Source organism: Mobula hypostoma, chromosome 27, assembly GCF_963921235.1.
Source record: "Mobula hypostoma chromosome 27, sMobHyp1.1, whole genome shotgun sequence".
Lineage (NCBI taxonomy): Eukaryota > Metazoa > Chordata > Chondrichthyes > Myliobatiformes > Myliobatidae > Mobula > Mobula hypostoma.
Genome location: NC_086123.1, coordinates 18826044 through 18853593, shown reverse-complemented (window position 1 = coordinate 18853593; position 27550 = coordinate 18826044). Strand labels below are relative to the sequence as shown.

Here is a 27550-nt window from a genome sequence, read left to right as displayed (position 1 = left end):
TGGAACTCAGGGTATACTTTTATAACTATCATCATGGTTAACTTTAACAAGGTAAAACCCATAAGAGTTTTACTTTGATTCGTAACTTGGTTGGGTTATGCTAATGGTACACAATGTGCTAACCTGACTCATCTGATGTTTTGCTACAAATTAAGTTTTGCCCAAGAGAAATGCTGATAAGCAAATCTCAAGGTTTTATAGTTTATACATTCTTTGGTAGTGAATGTACTTGAATCTTAAATCATGGAATCACAGAAAATTCACAGCTTTCAAAAAAATAGGGCATTCAATTCACCATATCTGTGTTAGTCAAAAAAAAAGGAGCTCTTTCAGTATGAGGTTAGTAGCTCTATAGGTCTCAGCTCTTCAGGTATACATCCAAATATTGTTTAAATATGATGAGTATTTCTGTCTCCATTACCATTTCAGGCAGTGAGTTATAGATCCCACCACCCTCTGAGTGGAATGCTCTTCATCTTCTCTCTCTCCCAATTCCTTTTTACCTTATGCCCCAGTTTTTATTCCTGCTATTTAGGGAAATGTATCCTTCCTATTTATTATATTGAGGTCTCTCATAAATTTATGGCTAATTTTAAAAGTTGGCTTCAAAAATACATGACTCTATTCCATTAGTTTACAAAGTTTCCTAAATCAATGAAATAAAACAAAATTAGCACTTTTATTTCTATTTTAAAAGTTAAAAATTTTTTAACGTAGAAATTTTAAAAATGGACTTCAATGATAGCTGCAAGTTACCATGTGCCTACACATAACCAATCATATTTCTGTAGGTCAATGTAAACAATGTGTACTAATAACCTAAATTGAAAATAACAACATGCATTTATATAGAACTTGTAATATAGCAAATTGTCTCAATGCACTTCACATAAGCTTTATTTTTCCAAATCTGAGAACCCAGCCTCAGTAGTTAGTTCAGCTTGGTCAAACAGGTTTTTTTTTTAGAAAAAGGAGTTCTAAACTTTGAAATAATTGAAGGGGCAGAACAAATCAAAACAGAAATCCACAGCTTGGGGCTTGGCTGCTGAAGATGTAGCAATTACGCCCAACAAACTTGACGGGATGAATGGCCTAATTCTGCTCCCATGTCTTAAGGTCTTAAGTTCATAGTTGGTCAAGAGGCCAATAGCAGCCAAGTATCTTAGAGGGTAGTAGGGCCATAGGGGATTATAGAAATGAGAAGGATGATGGCCTTGGAGAGAGTTAAAAACGAAGATGAGAATTTAAGTCAAGATATTGCTTAAGGAGCTAACCTAGGTCAAAACTAGAGGAAAAAAACCAAACATATTTCTCAGTGGAGATATTACAATATCAAGAAATTAGTAAACACAGTAAAGTAGAAACTGATTTATGTAAATCGATGCACATGCATACGCGTTGCTAGGGGTAACAACCTGTATGGGCTGTGGTTATGGATATCCTAATTCCAAAGCGCTTAGGTTACCAAAAAATAAAGTTTTTGACTAGATTAACTATTTAAATGTATAAACTGACACACTGTATTTAGTAAAACTGCTTCCCTTTATTACATTTAAAAGGTTTGCTGAGGTAAATAAGAATGCAAAAAAATGATAAATCAGAGTTTAACATGTATCAAAACTACAAATTTTGAAATTCCAAAAATTGCTGTGAGGAAGAGAAATAAAAGTTCCTTACCTTTTGATGGCTGGTGACTTCGTCCTTGCTCTTACCCAGCTCACTTGCCAGTTTGCTGTTTTCCTCATGTAGTGCTGCCAGCTGCTGGGACTTCTGGGCTGCTGCCAGCTTCAGCTCCTCTCTGCAAAGGCAAAGTGAGTACAGGGTTACTATAGTAACCACTGATGAGAGTGAAGCAAAGAAACAGTGGGAGAGGATCAGCATCATATCTTTAAAATGTTTCTAGGTCACATGCTAATCTAACGTGAGATGTGCAAAATAAGCTTTCATTGTTAAGGATCCAAATTATGCAAAAATAAACCATGAGTTTAGGAACCATAAAACTCAAATGTCCAGGGAGTTACCAGCTCATAAATGATAACAGGAGCAGAAATATTTTTAGAATTATTTTGGAAGCTTTACTTATTCATCATTATTAGTAACTGATTCCTGCAAATTACATCTTAAAAAAAGCACGTTTGATATAAATTTCAATTTTCATGTAAAACATGCATATTTATTTTGTCTAACATTAATATAATGAGAATATTTTTGAAAAGCTGCATGTTTGAATAATTCATCTCACAGTTCATAATCTATGTTTTAAAATGATTCCAATGTACTAAACCATTAAAAAGATACAGTTTTCTCCCTGTAGTACAAGCAGATATGTGTACTGAATCACCAGGACACAAAATGGTGAAGTATAATGTACCATGTCCCACTGCTCGTCATGTGGTAATTTACTGACCTCAGACAGAATTGCTGGCAAGATGTGGGAGGAGAGCAAAAGCTTTCGTAGGGAGATAGTTAGGAAGGACGTGGGAAATGGTAAAGCATGAGGACCAGTCATTTTAGAGCACTGGCAAAAAGCCTGACACTGCTTGGCAATGATAAACAGCAGAGACTGAAAAAAAAAGTTAAAATAAAATGGTAAAGGCAGTATTAAATTTTACCTGTGAACGAATAGTGAATAAAATACAAAGGGGAAAAAAATCAAATCTGAAATCAGATACAAAAATACACACAGTTCAAAACTGTAAAACAAAGAATGCGTCAGATAAGTGATCTTAGACCAGAATTTGGCAAACAAGGTGGAGAGGGCAGTACAACCCCACAAATAGAGCAGTCTTAGTGACCTCAATATGCTCAATAGAAATCCAGATCTGTAAGGTGATGCAGAGACAGACACGTACACTTGAATATGCAGACACCCATGATTTGCTGGGCACTGGGGGAGGGGTGTGGGTAGGAAGCAGTGTAGAAACATGAAAATAATAGTAAGAAAATAAAAAGTCAACCGTACTGGTCGCAAATCTGAAACTAAGCAGAGACAGAGACACAAAATTTTCACCAAAAGACTGACTCACATGTCAAAATGTCAGCTCAGGAAAAGGAAGATACCTCAGTGCGGAATACTGAGACAAACCAATGAATACAACCCGAGGAAGAAGGTGGGTGCTTCTTATAGCCTCAATGAAAAGCAGAAACCAGGTAATAATGGGAAATTAATAAGTCAGTTGAAAGCATAATCAACAGAGAAGGAGATGATAGTTCACAAAAGAGCAGAAAGGCTTCAGAAAGGATCATTTCACGGCAAGGGTATAGGCATGGGCAAAGAACAATGTTCTACTGAAAGACTGAGGTGACTTTTAATCCATTATTAAAAAGATAGAAATTTTTAAGCAAGAAACCAAATTAAATTACCATCATTGAATGAAGTGAAAAGGAACACAATTATATCTTCTGAAGTGGGAACATGGTCCTGCTCAACTTACACCAGTTTGGGAACTGATCTTAGATAAAAACCTGAGGAGAGGTGGAAATTTACAATCTTCATTCTGCATATGGAGAACTCCCAAGCTTTGTATGTCATCAAGCAGAGGCAAAGCATCAAAATGGGAAGAGGAAAAGTTTCTTGTGGGCTTATGTATGCCTGAGCAGCACGTACAAAGGCAGAGAAATTATAGGGGAATTGTGGACGACACTTGCAATGTGTAAGGAAAACCTCGAACATGAATACAGGAACATGGACCACATTCACTGGTGCGGTTTAAGAAAATGGTCCTAATTTTGCTGAATAAGGCAAATAGGCTGAACTTGTTGCTCAGTTTCTTCATTGCTTTGTATTCACCAGATTCAAATTCAAACAGGTAATTTGCTGGCCAAGCGTGTCTACACTGAAATAGCAAAGTTTACCATCTCATGAAATGTAAGCTGGTCAAATGGGTTTACAGAGCAAGTCAGAAAGCTGCTGAGAAAATCTCCTACATTAGGCTAAGGCCTGACACCAGCTTTGCAGGCTGTTTGAAATACTTCTGACATCTAGAAGCAATGAAAAAAAAACTGAAATGAAATAATTAAAATTATGTAAACTAATATATTCTAAATAATTAAAAAAAATTGCAAACAAATTTATTCAGAAATATACTAAGGAATCTCAGTTGATCGCTGCCCGAAGTACAAAGAGGTTTGCTGGCTGGAAAGGTGGACTTACAAGTCTGAATTCACACAAGGCGTTAAAACTGGTTCCATTTACAGAACCACCTGTATTTTCCGATAAGATTTGTTGTGCTGAGTTTCAACATGGGAGCAACATTCTGTCAAATTATTTACGTACAATCAACTTGCATTGTTCTAAACCATGCACAACAGCTGAGCCAAAGGTGACGATTCTAGGGAGAAGTACCCAAAGAGCTTTTTTAAAAAAAAGACAGATGTGAAATTTAACCCTTAAATGACAAAGAGGTTACTCTGACTGGGCATTTACCTGGAGATGGCTTTTTGTTTTATTTGACATCAGATATCAATTTTAAATCTAAGATTATCTATCTCATCAGCGTTTTCAATCTCATCCAAAAATCAAACACTGTACTGCTTGGTGGACAGTGCATTTACATAGGGCTATGTGATACTCTGAAGTAACATTTAGTGCAAAATGCTGCAGCAACAGATCAGAACTTTCCCACTGGGTCAGTCCACTCATTTACCACCCTTGGGTTTTGTTCAGGCTTCCAAAGTTATTAACCACAACCTCTGATACTCTTAGCTCTCTGTATGCTTGAGATTTCAGTTATCAGTTGATAGTGAAGTGACTTCCATCAGTCCTTGCATTTGTGATCAAACATTACTCAAAATGATGCCAGAGAGATAGACCACAAGACATAGAAGCAGAAATAGGCCAACCCCATTCTCCTGCCTTCTCACCATAACCTTTGACGCCCTGACTAACCTGGAACCTATCAAACTCTGCTTTAAATACACTCATTGACTTGACCTCTGCAGTTGTGGTAATGAATTCCACAGATTCACTACTTCTGGCTAAAAAAAAAAGTTCTTTCTCATTTCAGTTCTAAATCTATTCTGAGGTTGCGCCCTCTGGTCCTAGACTCTCCCACTATGGGAAACGTCCTCTCCACATCCACTCTACCTAAACCTTTCAATATTCAATAGGTTTTAGTGAGATCCTTCCTCCCCCATTCTTCTAAACTCCAGAAGGCCAGAGCCAAACACTCATGTTAACCCTTTCATTCCCATCACTCACGAACTTCCTCTGGAACCTCTCCAATGCTAGCACATCTTTTCTGAGATAGAGTGCCCAAAACTGCTCACAGCAATCAAACTGCAGTCTGACCAATGCCTTATAAAGCCTCAGCATTACATCCAGTCCTCTCAAAATGAATGCTAACACAACATCTGCTTCCTTACCACTGCCTCAACCTGTAAGTTCAACTTTAGGGAATCCTGCACTGGGACTCAAGCCCCTTTGCATCTTTGATTTTTGAATTTTATCCACGTTTACAAAATAGTCTATGCCTTTATTCCTTCTAGCAAAGTGCATGACCATACACTTCTCTATAACTTTTTTGCCATCTGCCATTTACTTGCCCATTCCCCTAATCTGTCCAAATCCTTCTGCAGCCTCCCTGCTTCCTCAACACACCTGCCCCTTTACCAATCACAAACCCATCAATTCCATCATCCAAATCATTGACATATAACATGAAAAGCAGTCCCTAAATATTCCCCTGCAGAACACCACATCACCAGCAGCCAGCCAGAATAGGCCCCCTTTATTCCCACTCTGTTTCCTGCCAGTCAGCCAATCTTCTATCCATTCTAGCATTGTTCCTGTAATACCATGGGCACTTATCTTGTTAATTGACCTCATTTGTGGCACCTTGTCAAAGGCCTTCTGAAAATCCAAGTAAACAACATCAACTGACTCACCTTTGTCTATCCTGCCTATTATTTCCTTAAAGAATTCCAACAGATTTGTCAAGCAAGATTTCCTCTCAAGGAAATAATGCTGGCTTTAGCCTACTTTATCATGTGCCTTGCAGTACCCCGAAACCGCTTCCTTAATAATAAACTCCAACATCTTGGCAACCATCAAAGTCAGGCTAACTTGAGCTATAATTCCCTTTCTTAACTTTCCTCCCTTCTTAAAGAGTGAAGTGATATTTGTAATTTTCCATTCTTCCTGAACCATTCCAGCATCTAGTGATTCTTGAAAGATTAATACTAATGCCTCCACAATCTCTTCAGCTAACTCCTTTGGATCCATGGGATGTAGTCCATCTCGTCCATGTGACTTAACTACCTTCAGACCTTTTAGCTTCCCAAGCACCTTCTCCTTAGTAATAGCAATTACACTCACTTCTGCCCCCGACATTCACATTTCTGGCGTACTGCTAGTGTCTTCCATAGAGAAGACTGATGCAAAATTATTTATTGATCTCCAGCATCTGCAGATTTTCTCGTTCATAAAATATTTAAGTTTGGCTGCCATTTCTGTGTCCCCCATTACTACCTCTCCAGCATCATTTTCCAGTGGTCTAATATCCACCCTCACCTCTCTTTTACTCTTTATATACAGTATATGAAAACATTTTTTGATATCCTCTTATATTATTGGCTAGCTTATCTTCATTTCATCTTTTCTCTTCTCATGGCTTTTTTAGTTGCCTTCTGATGGTTTTTTAAAAAGCTTCCTAATCCCCTAACTTCCAACTAACTTTTGCTATATTATATGCTCTCTCCTTTTCCTTTTATGTTCCCTTACTTTCCTTGTCAGCCATAGTTGCCTCATCCTTCCTTGAGGATACTTCCTCATCTCTGAGGTGTATCTATCCTGCACCTTCCAAGCTGCCCCCAGAAACTCCAGCCACTGCTGTTCTGCCATGATCCTTGCTATGGTCTCCTACCAATCAACCTTGGCCAGCTCTTCTCTCGTGTCTCTAATTTCCTTGACCCCACCGTAATATTGATACATTTGACGTTATCTTCTCTCCTCAAACTGCAGGGCGAATTCTATCATGATATGATCACCATCTCCTAAGGGTTCCTTTAGCACAAGCTCCCTCATCAAATTTGGTTCATTACACAACATCCATTCCAGAATTGCCTTTCCCCTAGTGGGCTCAACCACAAGCTGCTCTACAAAGCCATCTCATAGGCATTCTACAAGCTCCCCCTCTTGGGATCCAGCAACAACTTCATTTGTTCCAATCTACCTACATATTGAGATTCCCCCATGACTATTGCAACATTGCCCTTATTACTTGGCTTTTCTATTTCCTGTTGAAATTCATATTGTACATCCTGGCTACTGTTCAGAGGCCTGTATGGAACTTGCTGAATCTCGATGGACCGTTGGCACTGTTCTATAATGGAATAGATACTGAACCAGGCAAAAGTATGCTGGGGAAACATGGTTATTCTGAGAGGTTTGATATCCGTATGCCATATCATGTTGGATAGCAGTTAATTGTGTAGAGGCTTTATTACGAATGCTCTCAATGTGACGTTTATAGTTGTGGGAGCAATCTAATATAGTACTCAGGTAAATTAGGGAATAGTCATGAAAACTGTACAGAAATATATTCTAATACATAAATGCTTTTGGCTCATTGATTGCACAGACGGATTTCACACATTTTCTCACATCTTAAATATAAAGAGACAATTAAAATGACAACGATCTGGCCTCCATGATGAAGAGTTTGAAAGTCATAAGGTTCTGCACATGCAATTTCAGAAACATGACTTGCATTTAAATTGAGACAGAGCTGCAGTAGATTCACATATGATATCAATTTTGTCTTCAACATGTGAGAATTATCACTTGTCAAATAGAAAGAATTTGCTTTGGTAATAGAGAATCTTGCCTCAGTATGAATCCTGTGTTGTGAATTTATTGTAGGATGCAGGATACTAGCTTGTTAAATTGCGAAACAAAAATAGTGATGATTTTTCTCACAGCTTGCTAAACTTGTAATTTATTTTTAAAGGCCTCTCTCTCAAAACAGGATGAAAAATCTACTAAATACTAGTTTAAGAAACCTCCCTCAGAAATATTTTTAAAAACAATAAAAAACAACAAATTGCTAAAATACAAAGTACAGAGTAACTAGCCCACAAGGAAAATTTGAACGAACAAAAAGATTATGTAAAATGGAGCCTGGGATCAGACGTAGTACATCTCAAGGAAATGGTCCCATACACTTCCTGCAGCAGTGTAAATACGGAGTGTGATACATGCTTCAAGGTTGCATAAATCCTATTCCTCCAACCCAATGACCAGCGGAATCAGTGGGCTGGATTGCTCTGGAGCCACTATTATCCTCTGACCATGCCCTCCATCCTTCTTATTGTCCCCCTGGCTCCAAAGGCTTTGCTGCTGTGGCACTTCTTTGGAACAGAATAGCCCATGAGTGGCTACATGGCCGCAACTACAGTACATTCAAAGTCTTAGGCACATAGAGTTTGTAAATCTGGCGGGAACAAAGGATGTTGGAGCGCTGCGGGGGGGGTGTAGGACAGGTGACAGAGGAGTGCCAGGGGTGGGGGTCGGTGCGAATGCAGACACACAGAGCCCTGACTCACGAGGTACGGTCATTTGATTCCAAACAATTGGCTTATTGATCATTATAGAGGTTTATCCCTCTTGCAATAGCCAAGAAACTTAGTCCTATTAGGTGACCCTGAGGCTTGCAGTTCCAATAGCAGACCTGCAAGTTCTTGTAGATTCTATGGTTCTTTGTGTGAGAACTTTGGAAAATTATCAGGTCTACTGGAGAAAGATTCTTTAATTGCCTCTGGAGAGCTATAGCATTTGTCCAGCCTCTGCCACAGCATTTGTAAACCCTTAGCTGGATTATTAATGTACATTACTTCATCTCTGTTTGAATGTTGTATTGATTCCCCACCAAGGCACTAATGGAGAAGGTCTAGCCCTTTGCTAGATTTGAGACTTAGTCCTTCCACAGCATTGCAAAAGCTTTACTTCCAGTTCAGGTCACTGGCAGACTGCTTGTTGAACGTTTAAGTCCTGCTGTGACTAGGTCTCAACTCAGATAACAAGCCAAATTTAATGCCCTAAGGCTCCTGAATGAAAGCATAATGGAGGCTGGTTTGCCAAATATGTCCTAGGATGGATGAACGTTCAGCCTGTCCATGTCTGCGCAGATGGGATTGACATCAGTTGTAACTCTTGACTGAGACTTCTGCTGTAATGGAATTGCAGAAGGGGAGTTGTGGGTCTTTGCTGCTGTAGACCTTGTCTGTCGATACTCAGACTATGTGAAAGGCATGTTGGCTGTGCGGTGTGAACAGCTTCTCCTTTTTTTTTACAGCCAAAATGCTTTTGGACATTTTCTTTAGTGAGATGCGTTGGGTGTTGACTGCAAAGCATGATTGACTCTATTATAGACTCACCACTGTCCAAATCAGCTGCTGCTTCATACACCTTCGACTCTACCGAGGCAGCCTCAGCTTCACACTCTTCCCTGAGTGCACCTAATGTAGCCCCTACACGTGATCTGTTCACATCTATACGAATTTTCTTCATCTGTATCTAACTTAGTGCTTTGTATAAGCCATTTTCATTTTGCCGCTCCATCTCTGGCACGTGGTTTTGCTTCAGCTATGCTGTTCGTGGATTTGTTTGAGTGTCATGAAGCTGCAAAAGATGTGCCACATTCTGACCTCACTTCCACGTCATGGTGATTGACGCTGCTCGGATTATAAACTGACATTGTTGTCTTTGGCAATCAGACGCATCTCCAGTCCGTGGGCAATTCCTTTGAAGACTTGCCATCTTTTCAGTGCATCTGTACACAGCTGTGCAGTGAGTTAAACACTTTTTCAAAAATTAACCTGAGACGAAAGCTGCCTTTAGGGTTTTTAAAATGAGATCTTACTTTTCAAAAGATATTGCTGTTTCAAGGGCAAATAAAGAGAGGATGAAGATGGATGTCTTTCTATCAAATAGTTAATGTATAAACTGACCATAAGCTTGCCACTTAGTTACTAAGTAACACATCTAATATATGTTAATTTTATTATTATTATTTAAAACGAACCTCTGTTAATGGTAAGGGTTCATAGCATATTGAAAGTTGGGAAAACCTGATTTAGAGATACAGTACGATAACAGACCCTTCTAGCCCAACGAGACTGTGCCAACTAATTACACCGATGTAACCAATTAAACCCACTAACCAGTGCGTTGTTGGAACGTGGGAGGAAACCGGGGCACCTGGACCCGGGGAGAATGTACAGACAGCGGCGTAATAAAACCTTGTGTTGCTGACGCTGCAGTAGTTAACTATACTACCATGCCGCCTTAACAATCCAAACTGCACAAGAAGATTAAAACTACAATTTCTAAATTCTTAAACAACTGATACAAAATATAGAGCTCATTTCATTTTAAAAAAAACATTCAGCCTGATAAATTAGCGATAAGTCATAACACATAGCTACATGAACACAAACATGCAAATCTGCTGGCACTGCGTGCCTATGAAGCCGAGATGCCTCATCTGGTGTTTATGAACACAGTTTTGTGTACAAATGAACATACAAGTGCCAGCATGCTCAGAGTTGAGAAAAAGTGCTTCATTTAAGTATGCTCAAGAAGTGCAGTTTAAACCTGAAGAAATGTGTTTAATTCTTAATGCAGTGCTTTAAACACATCCTGATGAGCAGAAATTGTCCAGATGATGATGGACAGACTTTACCATACCAGGAAACACCATACTTCTGCAGCATTGGGTAAAAATTAAAAATCAAAAGATATAGTAATTGATATCCAGTTCTAGTGAAATCTCAGCCAACATAGAACCAAGATAATCAATAAAACAGTTGTAAATTATGCACTTATACGGTATTCCATTTGAAATTTACTAAAACCAACTTCTACTCCTAAATTGCAGCATCTTCATCAAAAAAAACAAATCAGTACACTGACTTTATATCTCTCAGAAAATGAGTGATGGAGGGATTGCATAATATCACTTAGTATATCAATGCTGAATCATGCTTCATTCATAAATTACACAAAGCATTTTATAGCTCTACACCTTTACTTTTTATCTCACCGTGTCTATTATTTTACTTGCTCAGTTAAAGAAGAGAAAACTGTTTGGCATCTGGCTCTGTTTATTATTACTCTGCATTCCTGGTGCAATGAATGTGGCCTGGGATATGTTCCCATTTGTTTCCCATTATCCCTTCAGGTAGAAAAGCAATTGCCCTTACTTTTATCATTTTGATGATAAAAGTTTTGAAATAACTGATGGCTTAACAATGAGGTTAATTCAGTAAGACGACTTAAACAGAAAGTGCAAACAACATAATGTCCTCCACTAACTAATCAGCATCTTCAGCTGTGACAGAACAGTGAAGCAGACAATCTGCAGCATTTTCTGCAAAAATCAGCACTTAGTTTGTTAATGTTATAATGTAGGAAAAAAATTTAGTATTAAAATATGCAAAATACTTTTGTTGCAGTGAAAGGTTATGTAATAGAAATCAAGCAGAGTGTGACCATACATATACTAAAATATTACCCAGCAGTACAGTTTATCAAGACTATAAACAGAGGATTTTTCTTGCACCCAGAATAAATTATATCCTGTAATTATTTCCAACAAAGAAATTTGTAGAACCAAGTACTGTGATATTAGATATGAGCTACTGCAAAAGCAACTGCATGATTGTGTTTCTGCTAAATATTCTACTGATTTTCATACTGAGATGTCTCTCTTGTATTTTTTACTTTTCGAAAATTTGAGAATAAAATCCTTAGAGCCCAGAATACAAACCCTGCTTACAAAGGAGACAAACGAGGATGTTACACTCATTTGGACTGTGTTCAAGCTGTCCTTTCCAAATAAGCCTGAGCCTCACCCTATTCCTTCATGCTCCTTTCATGAGCAGCCAATAACCAAGATACAAATGATAATTGGAACAAACAGCAAAAGATTTATGCATTTTTTTCTTTAAACATGAAATATTATAAGATAGACTGCTTAAAAAAAAATCTGATTATTTGACATTTATTTTTACAAAAAGTGATGTATTTATTTCAAAACTAGGAATTCTCTTTTTCCACCAAAAATATCTGCTAACACTAACAATTGATTTAATAATTACTTGTCAAAGATCTCAATCTGTGCCAGAAATGCAAATTTTTATTGTTTAGTTAATTGCAAGTTGTTTGTAGTTAGGAACATAACATTTTCCATTTCTGAAATTTAGTGCTAGCGTTAAACAATTCCTAGGGGAACATAACACCGGCAGCTGCAGGGGAGAAGTCCCATTGTACTCAACTTTAGCAACGTTTAATCTGTTTACATTTTTTACCTTGTTGTTCCAATTAAAAATCCTTTAGCATAGTTACATGTTGGTGCTTTAGGATTGAATTATTAAGAATTTTACACTTACAAGGAGCAAAATTCTGAACGTCCAGACTTATTTCACATTTGACTCTTAATAGCAGGGGAAGCTTAGAATTCAGGATACGATCGAACCTCAGCAACACACAATTATTACTTTCCAGGATGGAAAGCAAACCTTAAGAAAAAAGTCAAGACTGTTTAACTCCAAATCCTCTATGATCTCTGCTTAATTCCAAACGTTGTACCTTACACAACCAGATGTGATGATCTCATCTGCTTTTTCTAAGCTCTGTAACTCACTTTTTAAATTTCTCCACCTCTTTTCTCTCCTTAAAATGCTTCTTAAAACCCAAGCGTTTGATCATCTGTGGCTGTAGATCCTTCTGAGGCTCAGGTTCAAAAGCATATGCATTTTTAATGGTAATGGTTTTGTTAAAAGCATTGGGACATTTAGCTCTGCTAAAAGCACAATATAACGACAAAGCGTCATCACTATTTCTTAAAGGAAATTCTGTGCAGGGAGAGTTATGCATAAAAGAACCAGGGTTCAATTCTCAAAATTTGACAGAACAAATCAAAGCTTCAAAGAAAATAAAAATCTCTTACATTGGGTGCCAAATGTTATGGAGAGAAGGCAGGAGAATGGGGTTGGGAGAAAAAATAAATTAGCCATGATTGAATAGCAGAACAAATTTGATGGGGTGAAAGGTCCAATTCTGCTCCCATGTCTGCTAGTCTTACTAGGTGTGGGCCAAATGACCCATTTCCCTGTCGCATCTCTATTCACTATTTCTCCTGTATTCAAAAGGAATGCTGAAAAATTAAGTACTATACATAGTTAAACAGTAATTCCCTTCTAGTGATAAGAACTACTGTCGTAAAAATTCTGCTTAGGTTAGGTGACGTTAACATGACAGTACAAGGTATTCATTGAGTTAAAGAAGAAACCTCCAGATGAATGGCCAGAATGAATCACTGTAGCTGAGCACGAAATTAATGCCTTCATGGAAGGAAGGGGCAGGAGGAAAAGTGCAAATGGTGTAAGTGGTGGGAGAAGAAAAAATAGTAACCCACTGTTCACATAATGAGTGACACTGCAATTCTGATAATGTTGCCTTTATGACTTTTAGCTTCAATACAGGTGAATGACTCCAAATCACATCAAATTTTAGTAAAGGGGGATACAATTCAGTAGCAAAGCTGTACCTAACAAGAGGAAAATTAAACATGGGGAATACCACCAGAGCAGGAAAAGCAAATGCTCCATTTAGCTATTATTATAGGAAGCTTTTCATGTACAGGTATTTAGAAAAAACTCTTTAGTTCTTCTCTACTGTGACATTAAAAGATAAAAAAATCTAAAGAATATTAGTGAAATTAATTTTAGTGTTAAAGGATGGCAACCTTTCCACATAAAAATCTCTTTGCCAGCATGTCACTGTCATTTTAAACAATAAATAGTTACTTACATTTCTTTGCAAAGGTTTCCTATTCTGTTATTCTCTGAGCTCAGCTGCTGTTTTGAGTGGTTCAAGTCTTCTTGGCATTTATTGTTCTGTTCCTTAAGAGCTTCCAGCTGAAAAAAAGAGGGAAAATAAATGTCTTTTGCTTTGGAAAATTAAAAAAAATCTTCCAGAATAAAAATAAATAGAAAATAGCTGACATCTCACACTGCATTGAATGTTAGAAATGGGTTTCGCTCTAACACTCGAGGGAGAAAAAAAAACAGAAGGCTGTGAGGAAGACAATCATTTATTCTGTGCCTCAAAACTGCAAAACTGAATCTCACTGAAAAGAAACAAAATCATCCTTATCAAGAATCCTTGCATAAACACCTCTTTAAATGCATGCTCAATTAGTGGTTGTCTTGTTACCGAAACCAAATGCAGCAAAATTTTAAAATGTATCCCCACTTATTTAAAAATAAAATTACAAAAGCTACCCAAATTGGGATCATTCAAATGTAAGAAACCCAATAAAAATCTTCAGGTAAATATACAGTTTTTCTTAATTGCAATAAAATCATTCAATGTAGACGATAACTGTTCACTGGGCTATTTATATAACAATGAAACTGAGCATCATCTGTTCTTTAAAAATCATACCTTCAGCTGTACGGAGAAGTAATATGGGGAATAATTATCTTGCAAAGCTCTGATATCCATTATTGATGATATTAAAATAATTTCTTCCTCGAAAAATTATTGTGAAGGTATGATAAACTATATGCCTTCTTAGATAATGAACCTGAATGCTCACTGCCATCATCTGTCATGTGCTCAGTTGCATAACACAAAGATTTTGGTGTACTGCCTCTCACCAGCTGTCCCACTGCTACAGGTTCCTGCATCTTCAGCTACAACACTCCCAACAAATCAGCTTTAATGCACAAATGACATCACCTAAAGCTCCATGGACTCCACTTCTCATCACCATTTCTAAATACTTAACGCATGTTTCTGCAAACATCCCTTAAAGGCTTGTCTGAACAACTAAAAGACTCCATCTAGGTTTTATCCATGTATGGTTTATTTTGGTGTAACATTACAGGTATTTTATTAACAAATTAAATTTGCCTTTCTTGTACTGTAAACAACATTAGCAACTGATATTAGACATTTTTAAATGAAATGTCTATTATCAATGCTTCATTTTTAAATGCCTACGAACTGTGTGACAATATTATCAAAATTATGAATGACAGTAATACACATAAAATTCTGGAAGAACTCAGGTCAGGCAGCATCAATGGAAATGAATAAACAGTCGACGTTTCAGGCAGAGACTCTTCATCAGGACAGGTAAGGAAGGGGGAAGACACCAGAATAAGAAGATGGAGGAGGGTAAAGAGGACGAGCTAGAAGGTGACAGGTGAAGCCAGGTGGGTGGGAAAGGTAAAGGCTGGAGAAGAAGGAATTTGATAGGAGAGGAGAGTGGACTATAGGAGAAAGGAAAGAAGGAATAGCACCGGGAAAGGTGGTAGGCAGATGACGTAAAAAGGTAAAAAGTTAGAGCAGGGAATAAAAGAGCAAGATTTCTCCTTCTGTCTCCATCTCTAGAGACAGCTTATCCACTAATGTCAATTATAAACCAATGGACTCTCACAGCTACCTGGACAATACCTCGTCGCACCCTGCTACTTGTAAAAATGCCATCCCCTTCTCTCAATTCCTCCATCACCACATCTGCTCTCAGGATGAGGCTTTTCATTCTATAGCAGAGGAGCTAGGGTTCCTCCTGTCCACACCTACCACCCCACCAGCCACTGCCTCCAGCACATAATTCTCCGAAACTTCTGCCACCTCCAACTGGATCCCACCAAACACACCTTTCCCTCCCCCCCCCCCAACTTTCTGCTTTCCGCAGGGATCACTCCCTAGGTGACTCCTTTGTCCATTTGTCCCTCCCCACTGAACTCCCTCCTGGCATTTATCACAGCAAGCAGGACAAGTGCTACACCTCCTCCCTCACTACTATTCAGGGCCCCAGTCCTTCCAGGTGAGGCAACACTTCACCCGTCAGTCTACTGGGGTCATATACTGTGTTCGGTGCTCCCCCTGTAGTCTCCTGTATATCGGTGAGACCCGACGTAGATTGAGAGACTGCTTCGTCGAGTTCTGTCCACCAGAACAAGCCGAATCCCCCAGAAGCCACCCATTTTAAATCCAATTCTCATTCTGATTTGTCCATCCATGGCCTACCCAACTGCCGTGATAAGGCCATACCTAGGTTGGAAGAACAACACCTTATATTCCATTTGGGTAGCCTCCAACCTGATGGCATGAATGTCGATTTCGAACTTAAAGTACTGCCCCCCCCTTCACCACTCCCCATCCCCTTTTCCCTCTTTCATGTCATCTCCTTGCCCACCCATTGCCTCCCTCTGGTGCCCTACCACCCCCACTTTTTCTTTCTTCCATGGCCTCTGTGACTTTCACCAATCAACTTCCCAGCTCTTCTCTTCATCGCTCCCCCTCCAAGTTTCACCTATCACCTGGTGCTTCTCTCTCCTCTCCCCCCACCTTTCAAATCTACTCCGCAGCTTTTTTTCCTCCAGTCCTATCGAAGGGTCTCAGCCTAAAACATCGACTGTGCTTTTTTTTTCCCCGTAGATACTGCCTGGTCTGCTGAGTTCCTCCAGCATTTTGTGTGTATTGCTCTGGATTTCCAGCATCTGCAGATTTTCTCTTGTTTCTCCTTCTGGTAATATTTTTCTTCCATTTTGAGCAGAAGCCAGAACATCAGGGGGAGGAGCGCAAGCAAGCAGGTAATTGGTGACACCAGGTGAAAGGGGGAAGGCAGATAGGTGGCAAAGAGGGAACAAAAGCGAATGATGTGAGTAGCTAGGAGATGATGGGTGGGAAAGCCAGAGACCCGAAGGAGGATAGCAGATTGCGGAATGAAGGGATGGAGGCAGGGAACCAGAGGGTTGTGATAGGTAGGATTGAAAAGAGGGGGCAGGAATTAAGTAAAACAATGTGGGACATAGGGAACGAAAACAGAGGGGAGTGGTTACAGCAGCCTAGAGAAACTGATGTTGATGCTCTCAGGTTAGAGACTACCCAAGGTGTTGCACTCCAACCTGGCAGCAGAGGAAGCTAAAGACAGACATGTCAGTGCTGACACAGGCGGAGAATGCTAAATCCTGGCTGTTGTGGTGCCTGATAAAGCAGTTTCCCTCCCACCCCCACATTTTGAGTCAAGTGTTAGTGACGAAGAGAATGCCATACAGGGGGGAGCATTTGATGCAATAAGTGACCCTGACAGATTCGCAGGGAAAGTGCTGCTTGACCTGAAAGGACTGTTTAGGGCCCTGAACGGCTGTGAGGAAGAGGTACAGGGGCCGATGAAGCACTTAGCATGATTGTCAGATAAGTGTCTGGAAGGTGATGGTGGGGAGGGTCGAGCAGATAAGGGAGCCATGGGGAAAGCAATCGCCTCCCTTATAGGGATCTTGTTGGAGATAGTGATATGTTGGATGTGGAAACTTGTGGAATATATTTGAGGACAAAAGGAACCTTATCCCTGTTACTTTGCGGGGTGGACGGGGAGCATTGATAGTAATTGAAGGAGAACAACAGGAATTCTGCAGATGCTGGAAATTCAAGCAACAAACATCAAAGTTGCTGGTGAACGCAGCAGGCCAGGCAGCATCTCTAGGAAGAGGTACAGTCGACGTTTCAGGCCGAGACCCTTCGTCAGGACTAACTGAAGGAAGAGTTAGTAAGAGATTTGAAAGTGGGAGGGGGAGGGGGAGATCCAAAATGATAGGAGAAGACAGGAGGGGGAGGGATGGAGCCAAGAGCTAGACAGGTGATCATGAGAGGATCATGGGACAGGAGGCCCAGGGAGAAGGAAAAGGAGGGGGAAAAAAACCCAGAGGATGGGCAAGGGGTATAGTCAGAGGGGCAGAGGGAGAAAAAGGAGGGTGAGAGAAAGAATGTGTGTATAAAAATAAATATCAGATGGGGTACGAGGGGGAGGTGGGGCATTAGCGGAAGTTAGAGAAGTCAATGTTCATGCCATCAGGTTGGAGGCTACCCAGATGGAATATAAGGTGTTGTTCCTCCAACCTGAGTGTGGCTTCATCTTTACAGTAGAGGGGGCCGTGGATAGACATGTCAGAATGGGAATGGGATGTGGAATTAAAATGTGTGGCCACTGGGAGATCCTGCTTTCTCTGGCGGACAGAGCGTAGGTGTTCAGCAAAGCGGTCTCCCAGTCTGCGTCGGGTCTCGCCAATATATAGAAGGCCACATCGGGAGCACCGGACGCAGTATATCACCCCAGCCGACTCACAGGTGAAGTGTCACCTCACCTGGAAGGACTGTTTGGGGCCCTGAATGGCGGTAAGGGAGGAAGTGTAAGGGCATGTGTAGCACTTGTTCCGCTTACAGGGATAAGTGCCAGGAGGGAGATCAGTGGGGAGGGATGGGGGGACAAATGGACAAGGGAGCCGCGTAGGGAGCGATCCTTGCGGAAAGCAGCGGGGGGGGGGAGGGAAAGATGTGCTTAGTGGTTGGATCCCGTTGGAGGTGGCGGAAGTTACGGAGAATAATATGTTGGACCCGGAGGCTGGTGGGGTGGTAGGTGAGGACCAGGGGAACCCTATTCCTAGAGGGGTGGCGAGAGGATGGAGTGAGAGCAGATGTACGTGAAATGGGGGAGATGCGTTTGAGAACAGAGTTGATAGTGGAGGAAGGGAAGCCCCTTTCTTTAAAAAAAGGAGGACATCTCCCTCATCCTAGAATGAAAAGCCTCATCCTGAGAGCAGATGCGGCAGAGACGGAGGAATTGTGAGAAGGGGATGGCGTTTTTGCAAGAGACAGGGTGAGAAGAGGAATAGTCCAGATAGCTGTGAGAGTCAGTAGGCTTATAGTAGACATCAGTGGATAAACTGTCTCCAGAGACAGAGACAGAAAGATCTAGAAAGGGGAGGGAGGTGTTGGAAATGGACCAGGTAAACTTGAGGGCAGGGTGACAGTTGGAGGCAAAGTTAATAAAGTCAACGAGCTCCACATGTGTGCAGGAAGCAGCGCCAATGCAGCCAATGAGCTCAGCATGCGTGCAGGAAGCAGCACCAATGCAGTTGTCAATTGAAGGGAAACATTGTTTACTGAAAAAAAAAATGGACGTCTTGGAATGGAAAGCCTCATTCAGGAAGAACTGAGAGAAGGAATAGCATTTTTACGAGTGACAGGGTGTGAAGAGGTGTAGTCAAGGTAACTGTGGGAGTCAGTACGTTTATAAAAGAGGTGCCCACCTAGCTCAGCTCCACTTCCCATTCCCACAATGAGGTGTCTACCACATTTATGCCAGATGCAGGCTGGAGGAGTAACATCTCGTATTCCATCTTGGATAGTCTCCATCCTGACGGCATTAATATTGATTTCTCTAATCCCTGGTGATCACTCCTCTGTTTTCCTCCCTCCTACCACTTTTGCTTTCTCTTATTCTTAAGATGCCATACCCCTCCTCTTACCCTCCCCCACCCTGACGACCTACCCACCACCTTAGTTTGCAGCCCTACTCTCCTTTAACACTTCTTAAAACAGGCAGGGGAAGAGGTGGAAACTTAATTTTGAGACTGATAACTCCTTTGATGATCAAAAATACAGGGGAAATTGCAAAAAGGTAAATGATGTACAGTTAGGTTACACATGATTTAATGGCAGAACACGCGGAGTAGGCCAAGTAGACTACAGCCACATAACTGTAATGTCATCTACGCTAATTTTCATCCATCCTTTGTCATCCTTTTACTGTTTCAAAGGAATACATTATAAACGATATAGTCTAACTTTCTGGGTCCATCAAGATAACACAGCCATGAGTTTGTTCTTACCTCATTTTCAAGCTTTTGATTCTTTAGTCTGGATTCCTTCAATTCTGCCAAAGTTTCAGCCTTCTGTTGGTCCAATATATTTTTCTCCTTCATTACTTGCTCTAATGACTGCTTAGCCTCTTCAGCCTGTCTCGTAGCCTAAAAATATAAATTTATCCTCTATAAATGAATGGCTTAAAGTTTCAGTGAAACATGTTCCAGGAAAATTCTTAGAATTAATATAAATGGACAGGTCAAGTTAATTTCTATTGTGCACATAACAATGTTCATTTTCAGAAAATAGAAGGTGGAAATGTTTCATGCAAAATTTTAAGAAATTTGATTTTTTTTGCGATATGATGCTTTCACATTCCATTGGATCACGTTGAATGTTATTTGATCTTACTGTTAGGTACTGATTAGAATTCTGCAGGAAACATGTACAGCTAAATTAGCAAATTTCTAACATGCCAGATCCAGTTTCATGCTAAACATGCCACTGATTTTTAATAATATGAGGGAAACCATAGTAAGCAGACATAAAAAACTGCCAACAGGCAAACTCATGTGAAATAAGAAAAATAACTGCCTAAATTAGATACAAAATATAATCTAGAACTTTACTGGTAATTTTACTTATTAAATTTTAATGGATTGGATATAATCCCTTATCTATCAGCTTTCTTCAGAACCACAGGGACTCAAGCTGTAGCATTTGTCCATGGGTCCTGGCATCAATCTGGTGTGTTGTTAAATGCTAGCTTTCAGTTAGGAACTGAGATGCCAAGCATCACATCTATCCAACCACAGGCACAAGGAGAGATCACACCTGTCTCTAATCCTGCTCTTCATACTCACTCCAATACATTCACCTTGAAGCAGAAGTCACTGAAGAGTGAACAGGAGCTAGAAGTGAGAAGGGGCTTATATTCCTCTAATCTTTACCTTCTGTTGTTCGAAAACCTAATTGATGGGGAGCATTTTGGATATAACAAAACATTCCAATGTGTCTTAAGGAAGAATAAAATAAGTGTCATGCCCCTACTTTGAACAGCAGCAGTTCCTTATGAATGAAAGACTGAACTATTTCTTAACTGTTCTGTAAATGAAATCTTTGTTTTCCTCCCATCCCTGACCTAATTAAGACAACACTATTCATAACCTAGCCATGGTTAGCAAATTAGTCATAACTTACTATCAAAATTCCTCTCTTTGCAAGTATAATACATGCACACATGCAACAGTTTGTATATATTGCTGCCCAAAAAATTCAAATTGTGCTGCTTTTGTTAATATTAGATGTTGGCAGTAAACTATGGTTTCTCTTTTAAATTTGAAGATCTTAGAAATAATGATACGCTATATTAAGCACAAGCTATTATCGTTATGAATAAACCGACAAAAAGATTTGAGGATGTTCATTTGGGGACTTGCAAGATAGTCCTACTGGTAAAACAAAACAAGATTAAACAGTATTTGATTAAAACATGTTAAATTAAACCTCCATTTTATCCACAAACTTGAATACCTTTTCTGCATGTAATGTTAATTGTTTCAGGTAAAATAATATACAGGGTTTTTAAAGAAGAATATAATTACTCATGCATAATTCCCACACCAATTTTCAGAGAGACAAACCACAAAAATCATTTCCCAGAATTAATGTATTCTAATATATATAGTCAACACTGTTAAAATAGTGATTTAAAGAGATATAATACCAAACCTGCTAACACGCTCATTAATAAACAAATGTGCCATAACTTTCTGAATTTAATCTAAATTCTTATAATTAGTACCTCAATCTTCTCTGATAAAGTAATATTCTGATGAACCTGAAGATCTTTTAATTTGGAAGAAAGGTCCTCTTCACGTTTCAGCAATACTTCCTTGTCACATGTCAGCTGCTGCAGTCTTGCTTCAGTTTCTCCCTTGTCTTGAGCAGAAAGAGCAGCCTCTTTGTCTAACTGGCAGAGGGACTTTGCCAGCTTGCTATTCTCTCTTACCAGCTCTTCTTTTTCTGCCTTAAGGTTTAGCACTGTTGCCAGCAAATTATCTTTCTCCTCCTGCAGCTTGACTCGATCCAGGGCGGATATCTCCTGGCTACCGCGAAGTTCATCTAAGAGTTTCAAAAGATTTGATTTTGAAGCCTGGGATTCTACATTTTCTTTGGTTAATATTTCAATCTCCTTCTTCAGCTCTTCTGTAGTGGATGCCAGCCAATTTTTCTCAGCTACGAGGTTTTCCCTCTCACAGGCAGACTTCTTTTGTTCAGCATGTAATGCCTCATTTTCCTTTATTAGCACACAGTTTTCTGAAAGCACTTCATTATGCGTAGCTTTAAGAACGCCCATTTCATTTGTTAATAACTGGAAATGGTTTTCAAGTTCTGCATGAGCCACACTGAGGGCCTCTCTTTCCATTTTTGCAGCATCTCTTTCCTGTGTTAGTTGGTTCTCAAGTACTCTTATTTGTTCATTCTGCTTACTGTATTTTTCCTCCAATTCCACCCTCTGACAAGTAAGATGTTCTTTTTCAGTGCACTGCTCCTGAAGTTCAGCGACCAGCCTTTCTTTCTCTTGTAACAGGGAATGCCTTTCTAAATCCACAATGTTTTTGCTATTCTGAATTTCATCCAAAAGTGTAGAGAAACTTGATTTCGAGGCTTGGAGCTCTTCATTTGTTTTTGCCGATTCGTCAAGCTTTCGCTGTAAAAGCTCAGTGTTGCTGAGGAGCTGATTCCTTTCTGCAACAATGGCAGCATTTTCAGAGACTAGCTGCCTTTGCTTCAATTTAAATTCGGCTATCTCAGCCGAGAGAGATTCATTTTCTGCTATTTGCATGTTGCTTTTTGATTCCAAGGTCTCCTTCTCCTTTTGCAGAAAATCACACTGGGTTTCCAGCTGTGAGTACCTCAGACAAAGTGCATCTTTCTCAGTTTGCAGACCATCTTTTTCTTCATTCAGCTGTTTTGCGACGATAGCTGCCTCCTCAATGGATTGCTGCAGCTTTGCGGTCAGCTCCATTTTTTCTTTAGCTAGTTCATCCCTCTCTATGGTCAGTTGTCTCTGAGATGTTGTTAGCTCTTCTTTCTCCTGGAGCAGCTGAATACGTTCAGAATCTGTTACCTCCCTGCTGTTCTTAATCTCATCCAAGAGTTTGGCCTGGCTGGATTTTGAGGCCTGAAGTTCTGCATTTTCTTTCAAGCATTTTTCTAGCTCATTCTTTAAATGATCATGACTACATTGTAGTTGATCTTTTGAGATAATGAAAGACTGATTTTCAAGGATAGTCTTCTTTAAACTTGAACTAAGATGGTCCTTCTCCTTATTTAGAGCTTCATTTTTAGATATTAGCTCATCATGTACTGAGTTTAGCAGATTTTTCTCCTTTGCTAAAAGCTCATTTTGAGCTTCAAGCTCTGAGCACTTCGATAGAAATGAACCTTTTTCCACCACCAGCACATCTCTTTCTTTCATCAGCTTCTCAAGAGTAACTGCTGTCTCTTCACGCAGCTTGTTAAAATTTTCAGTAATTTTATCTTTTTCTTTTGTAAGTTCCTCTCTTTCTGTAATCATTTTCCTGTGGGCCAATAATAACTCTTCCTTTTCTTGAAGCAACTGGGCTTGTTCATGTTCAACCACTTTGCTTTTTGTCTGAACATTATCCAGCTGGTTGCTCAGCGCTGACCGTGAGGCTTGGAGATCCTCATTTTCTTTTGTCAACTTATCAAGGAGCTGCTGCAAATGTTTAGTTTCCAGGAAGGTGTGGTCCTTTTCAGTCAGTAAAGCATCTTTTTCCAAACAGAGTTGTTGCTGAGTACTCTCAAAATCCTGCCTCTCTTGTAAAAATGCTGTTCTTTCCAACTGAAGTTTCTCATTCTTTGATTCTAACACTTGCTGCTCTTTCTGGAGGGAGGTACACTGTAACTTCAGCTCTGAAAGTTCATAAAATAAGGACTCTTTCTCGGACTTTAGTGCATCATTTTGCTGGATCATCTGTTCTTTATCTCCCTTCAAAGCTCTCACATCCTCTGCTATTTGCTCATACTGAGATTTGGCTGTTGCTAGCTCATTGGTTAAAGACTACAGAATTTAAATGGGGAGAAAGGTAAAAACAAAACATAGTCAAGCAGACAAATGGAAACAGCATGGATTAAAGACAATACAAAGGTAAAGTGTGCTGCTCAAACATTAAAAAAGAAAAACATAATAGAGCAGTGTTTGGATTTTTCAGATCTGTGGAAGGATATAAACCCATAGTAATTAATGTAAAACTAAATACATCTACTAAACTTCTAAGTACTTCAAAATCATAAATTATTTAATAACTATGCCAAACGTTGTCACTTGAAATAAAGTAGGTCAGATGCAAGACACCAAATGAACAAGGTCAGACTTTACAGTAATTCTGCTTTGAATATTTATGAGGTTTATCCTTCAATCTAAGATATTATTGCTCTATTTATAAATGTCAGCCCGTATAAAAGTTTTTTTTTAAAATGGAAGTGAGATTGTGAAGAGTGTTAAGCATGTTAATCACTGATTACACCACAAAGGAGGAAAGACTAGCTTGAACGCTCTTAATAAGGAATTTTTAAAACTAGGAAAAAGTGCAGAAACCAAAAACTGCATTTATTTGCAAAGTACTTGCAAGCCATGAGTGTGAGAATAGACACACTATTTAAAAAAAAATTTAAGCTTATATTTTGAATCTTTTCTGGACTAAAAATACCTGATATCATGCATCACTTGTTAAACTATATAACAGTCATTTACAGTTACAAAACACCTCTGAGGTGACAAGAACTTACAAGAGGCTTCATGAGTATTACCCAATGGTATATGATATGAGGATCTTGGAACAATGACCAGCTTGATCAGAGAGATTTAAACAATGCTCCAGTGGGAACAAAAGAGAGGCAAGGAAGTTTGGGAGGATATTTCCAGGTAGGGCCTTGACAGTTAAAGGAACGTCCATTAATAAATAATTTTTTTAAGATGCTCAAGAGGCCTGAAAAGGATAAATGCAGACATCTCAGAATAATGTGAAGCTGGAGGAAATTGCAGATGTAGGGAAAGGCAATTTAAAATAGAGATGATCTTAACACCCAGGTACTGATAAAATGCAAACATGGTAGCTGAGTTAGGAAGGTTTTTGATTTACCATGGCTCGAGTGACTGGTATGGTCAATTTTGGAGATAACAAAGCCATAAAGGCTTTAGAAGTAGGTGAGTTACAGGAAGGGGTAATTAGCAGGTAAAATAGACCGTTTTATTGGATGATGTATATGTTATTCAAAATCTACTTTGTATATGTGTCAAGTTTCACCCAATCTGGTTCAGATATTGTCTGAACAATCTGGTTCAGACTGTGGTAGGGAAGGAGTGGAAGTGAGCATGGAACATAGCTTGTGGTAGCACCTGCAGACTGTAGCTTCAGCCATGCTTATTTTCAGTGGAAAGCAAGCTCCGTTCAACCAGTACATATGTCAGGCAAGCAGGCAATGCTATCCAGGACATTGGATTTTCTTCTCACTATTGCCATCAGGGAGGAAGGTACAGGAGCCTTAAGTGCCACACCACCAGGATGAGGAACAATTATTATCCCTCAACCAGCAGGCTCCTGAAACAGAGTGGATAACTCCACTCACTCCAACTATTGGACACACTTTCAAGGACTCAATAACATATTCATTACTCATTGATTATAATCATTTTGTTTTTCTTTTTGCATAATTTGTTGTCTTTTGCACATTGGTTGTTTGTCTTTGTGTGTAGTTTTTCATTAATTCTATTGTGTTTCTTTTCATCTACTGTGAATGCCCACAGGAAAATGAATATATGGTGACATATGTGTACGTTGAACTTAATTTAAAGGAACTGGAGGTGCTCAAAATGGCCAAAGATGGTAAGGTACAGCAGGGTTGAGTCATTACGAACCTCAAAGCAATCCTGTGTTTTCTCTGTTCAAAGCAATTAAATTTAAATTGATTATGATAATATTCCAAATCAAATTAATGTATTAAATTTACTATTGTTTAGCAGGCCACTGAACAGCACATCCTTGTGAAATTATTGAAGTTTTACATGTACTTGCAGTTATTGCTAACAGAGTTTTATAGGGTGTGTATGTGAGGGGCAGGGAGGAGAGGGCTTTGAGTATTTTTTTTAAAAATGAACTAAACTGCAAAATTCAAGACGGGTATAATAACACAGATCAGGCTAGAATATGACTTTACTTCTTGACATGTTGCTGTATTCAAAATGCTTGAAGCCCATGTAATTTTGTGTCTCTAAGTTATGAAAATACCATTATGAAGTACAGCAAGTCTACCAAAAAGAAATTGTTTCTGATAAATCATCTGAGAAACCCAAACACTTTACTCATGTCAAATGACAGTTTTTCTCATTTTCTGCAAGAGCACAGCAAACACCAAGGATTATTATAAAACACAATGAATGGAAAATGAAAGTAAGAAATAAAACCACAGGATGCAGATGAACAGCTAACCAATAAGAACTATCTTGCTTTTGCTGTTATAAATGCAAATCTACCAAAAATTAAAACTATACATAAATTAGCAGATTAAACCCAATAAAAAGTAGCTAACATTATCTACCTATACTTACTAAAAAAACAATTAAAATACTTATGACTTTCCTTAACATACCAAATGTAAATGCATGATTTACAAAAGGCAAAACAGAGATGATCAAAAATATTTATTAACTGTGGCCTGTTACCTTACTCCAATTCTCAGAAATCATCTATTCTATGGGGCTCCCCAACTTGCATGATTAAGGTAATTACAAAAAGGGAAATAATATCACTTGAGTTGATACAAAACTTTCTTCATCATAATAGTAACTTGCTACTGATTCATAAGATATTCAATTTTAAGTTTAGAATGTACAATTGAAATTGCCCTAAAAAGCCAACTAAGGAATATGGAACTCATTCTATGTATTTAACATTTAATTAATATGTTTTATATAAAAATACATAGCATTCTACAGGCAGTCTCAAATCAGAAAAGAAACCTTAAACTGAAAGTGCCCCGCCCCCCAATAAAAAGCCCAGCACACCCAGGATGCAGACAAAAGGCTTTTCATTTCACCATTTCAATCCCCAACTACTACTGCAATAAAAATATAATACACTTTATTAACCACTCAAATATAATAGGTGCAGGAATACCTGGACCTGTTCCACCTGTCTCTTCAGTTCTTCTATGAGTTCTTCTCTTTGATTATTTTTCTCCTGAGAGCTCTTCAGTGCCTCTTTGGTTTCCTGTAAATTTGTCTTGAGCTCCTTCACTAAAGTATCATTGTTCCTATTTATTTCTGAAACCACTTTCTCATGGTTGCTTTGCAGCTCCTTAGTGTGCGTGCTGTGCATTTCCACCTGCTCTTGCTGTGGGAATAAACAAAGAATAATTTTTGAAACTTCCATTTTCAAGAAGCTGTCACATTTCTTGTTATGTTTCCTAGACATCCAACATAACTTCTCTAAATAGTATGCAACTAAAAGCTTTTTTATTGATTTAAAAGTAAAATTTCAATTTAGAATATTTTTGTTACTTTATAATTAGATTGTTATTGAATAATTTTGTCTAATTATTTGCAGCTGAAATAATTTCTGCCATATACAGTGCCAATAAAAGGTATTCCCCCCCCCCGCCCGCAAGTTTTCATGTTTTATTGGATTACAACATTGAATCACCGTGGATTTAATTTGGCCTTGATACTGATCAACAGAAAAGACACTTTCGTGTCGAAGTGAAAACACATTTCTACAAATTGGTCTAATATTTTTTTACAATTATTAAACAAATTAATTGATTGCATACTACTCCCTATAGTAGATGCACCTTTAGCAG

The 27550-nt window shown here is 39.0% G+C and overlaps 1 protein-coding gene across 7 annotated transcripts in view; it reads right to left on the bottom strand.

Annotated features, from left to right (window-relative positions):
• Positions 1 to 27550, bottom strand: part of clip1a (CAP-GLY domain containing linker protein 1a) — a 153988-nt gene that overhangs the window by 27109 nt on the left and 99329 nt on the right. For 5 of the 7 annotated variants that reach the window (XM_063034136.1, XM_063034133.1, XM_063034135.1 and 2 more), the window contains 5 exons: positions 26869 to 27084; positions 21468 to 23753; positions 19690 to 19827; positions 13814 to 13920; positions 1678 to 1798 (listed from right to left, as the gene is read on the bottom strand). In XM_063034136.1, the coding sequence (XP_062890206.1) occupies positions 1678 to 1798; positions 13814 to 13920; positions 19690 to 19827; positions 21468 to 23753; positions 26869 to 27084 (2868 nt within the window). The remainder of the gene's footprint in view (positions 1 to 1677; positions 1799 to 13813; positions 13921 to 19689; positions 19828 to 21467; positions 23754 to 26868; positions 27085 to 27550) is intronic. The other 2 variants (XM_063034137.1, XM_063034139.1) reach the window with 1 other exon arrangement.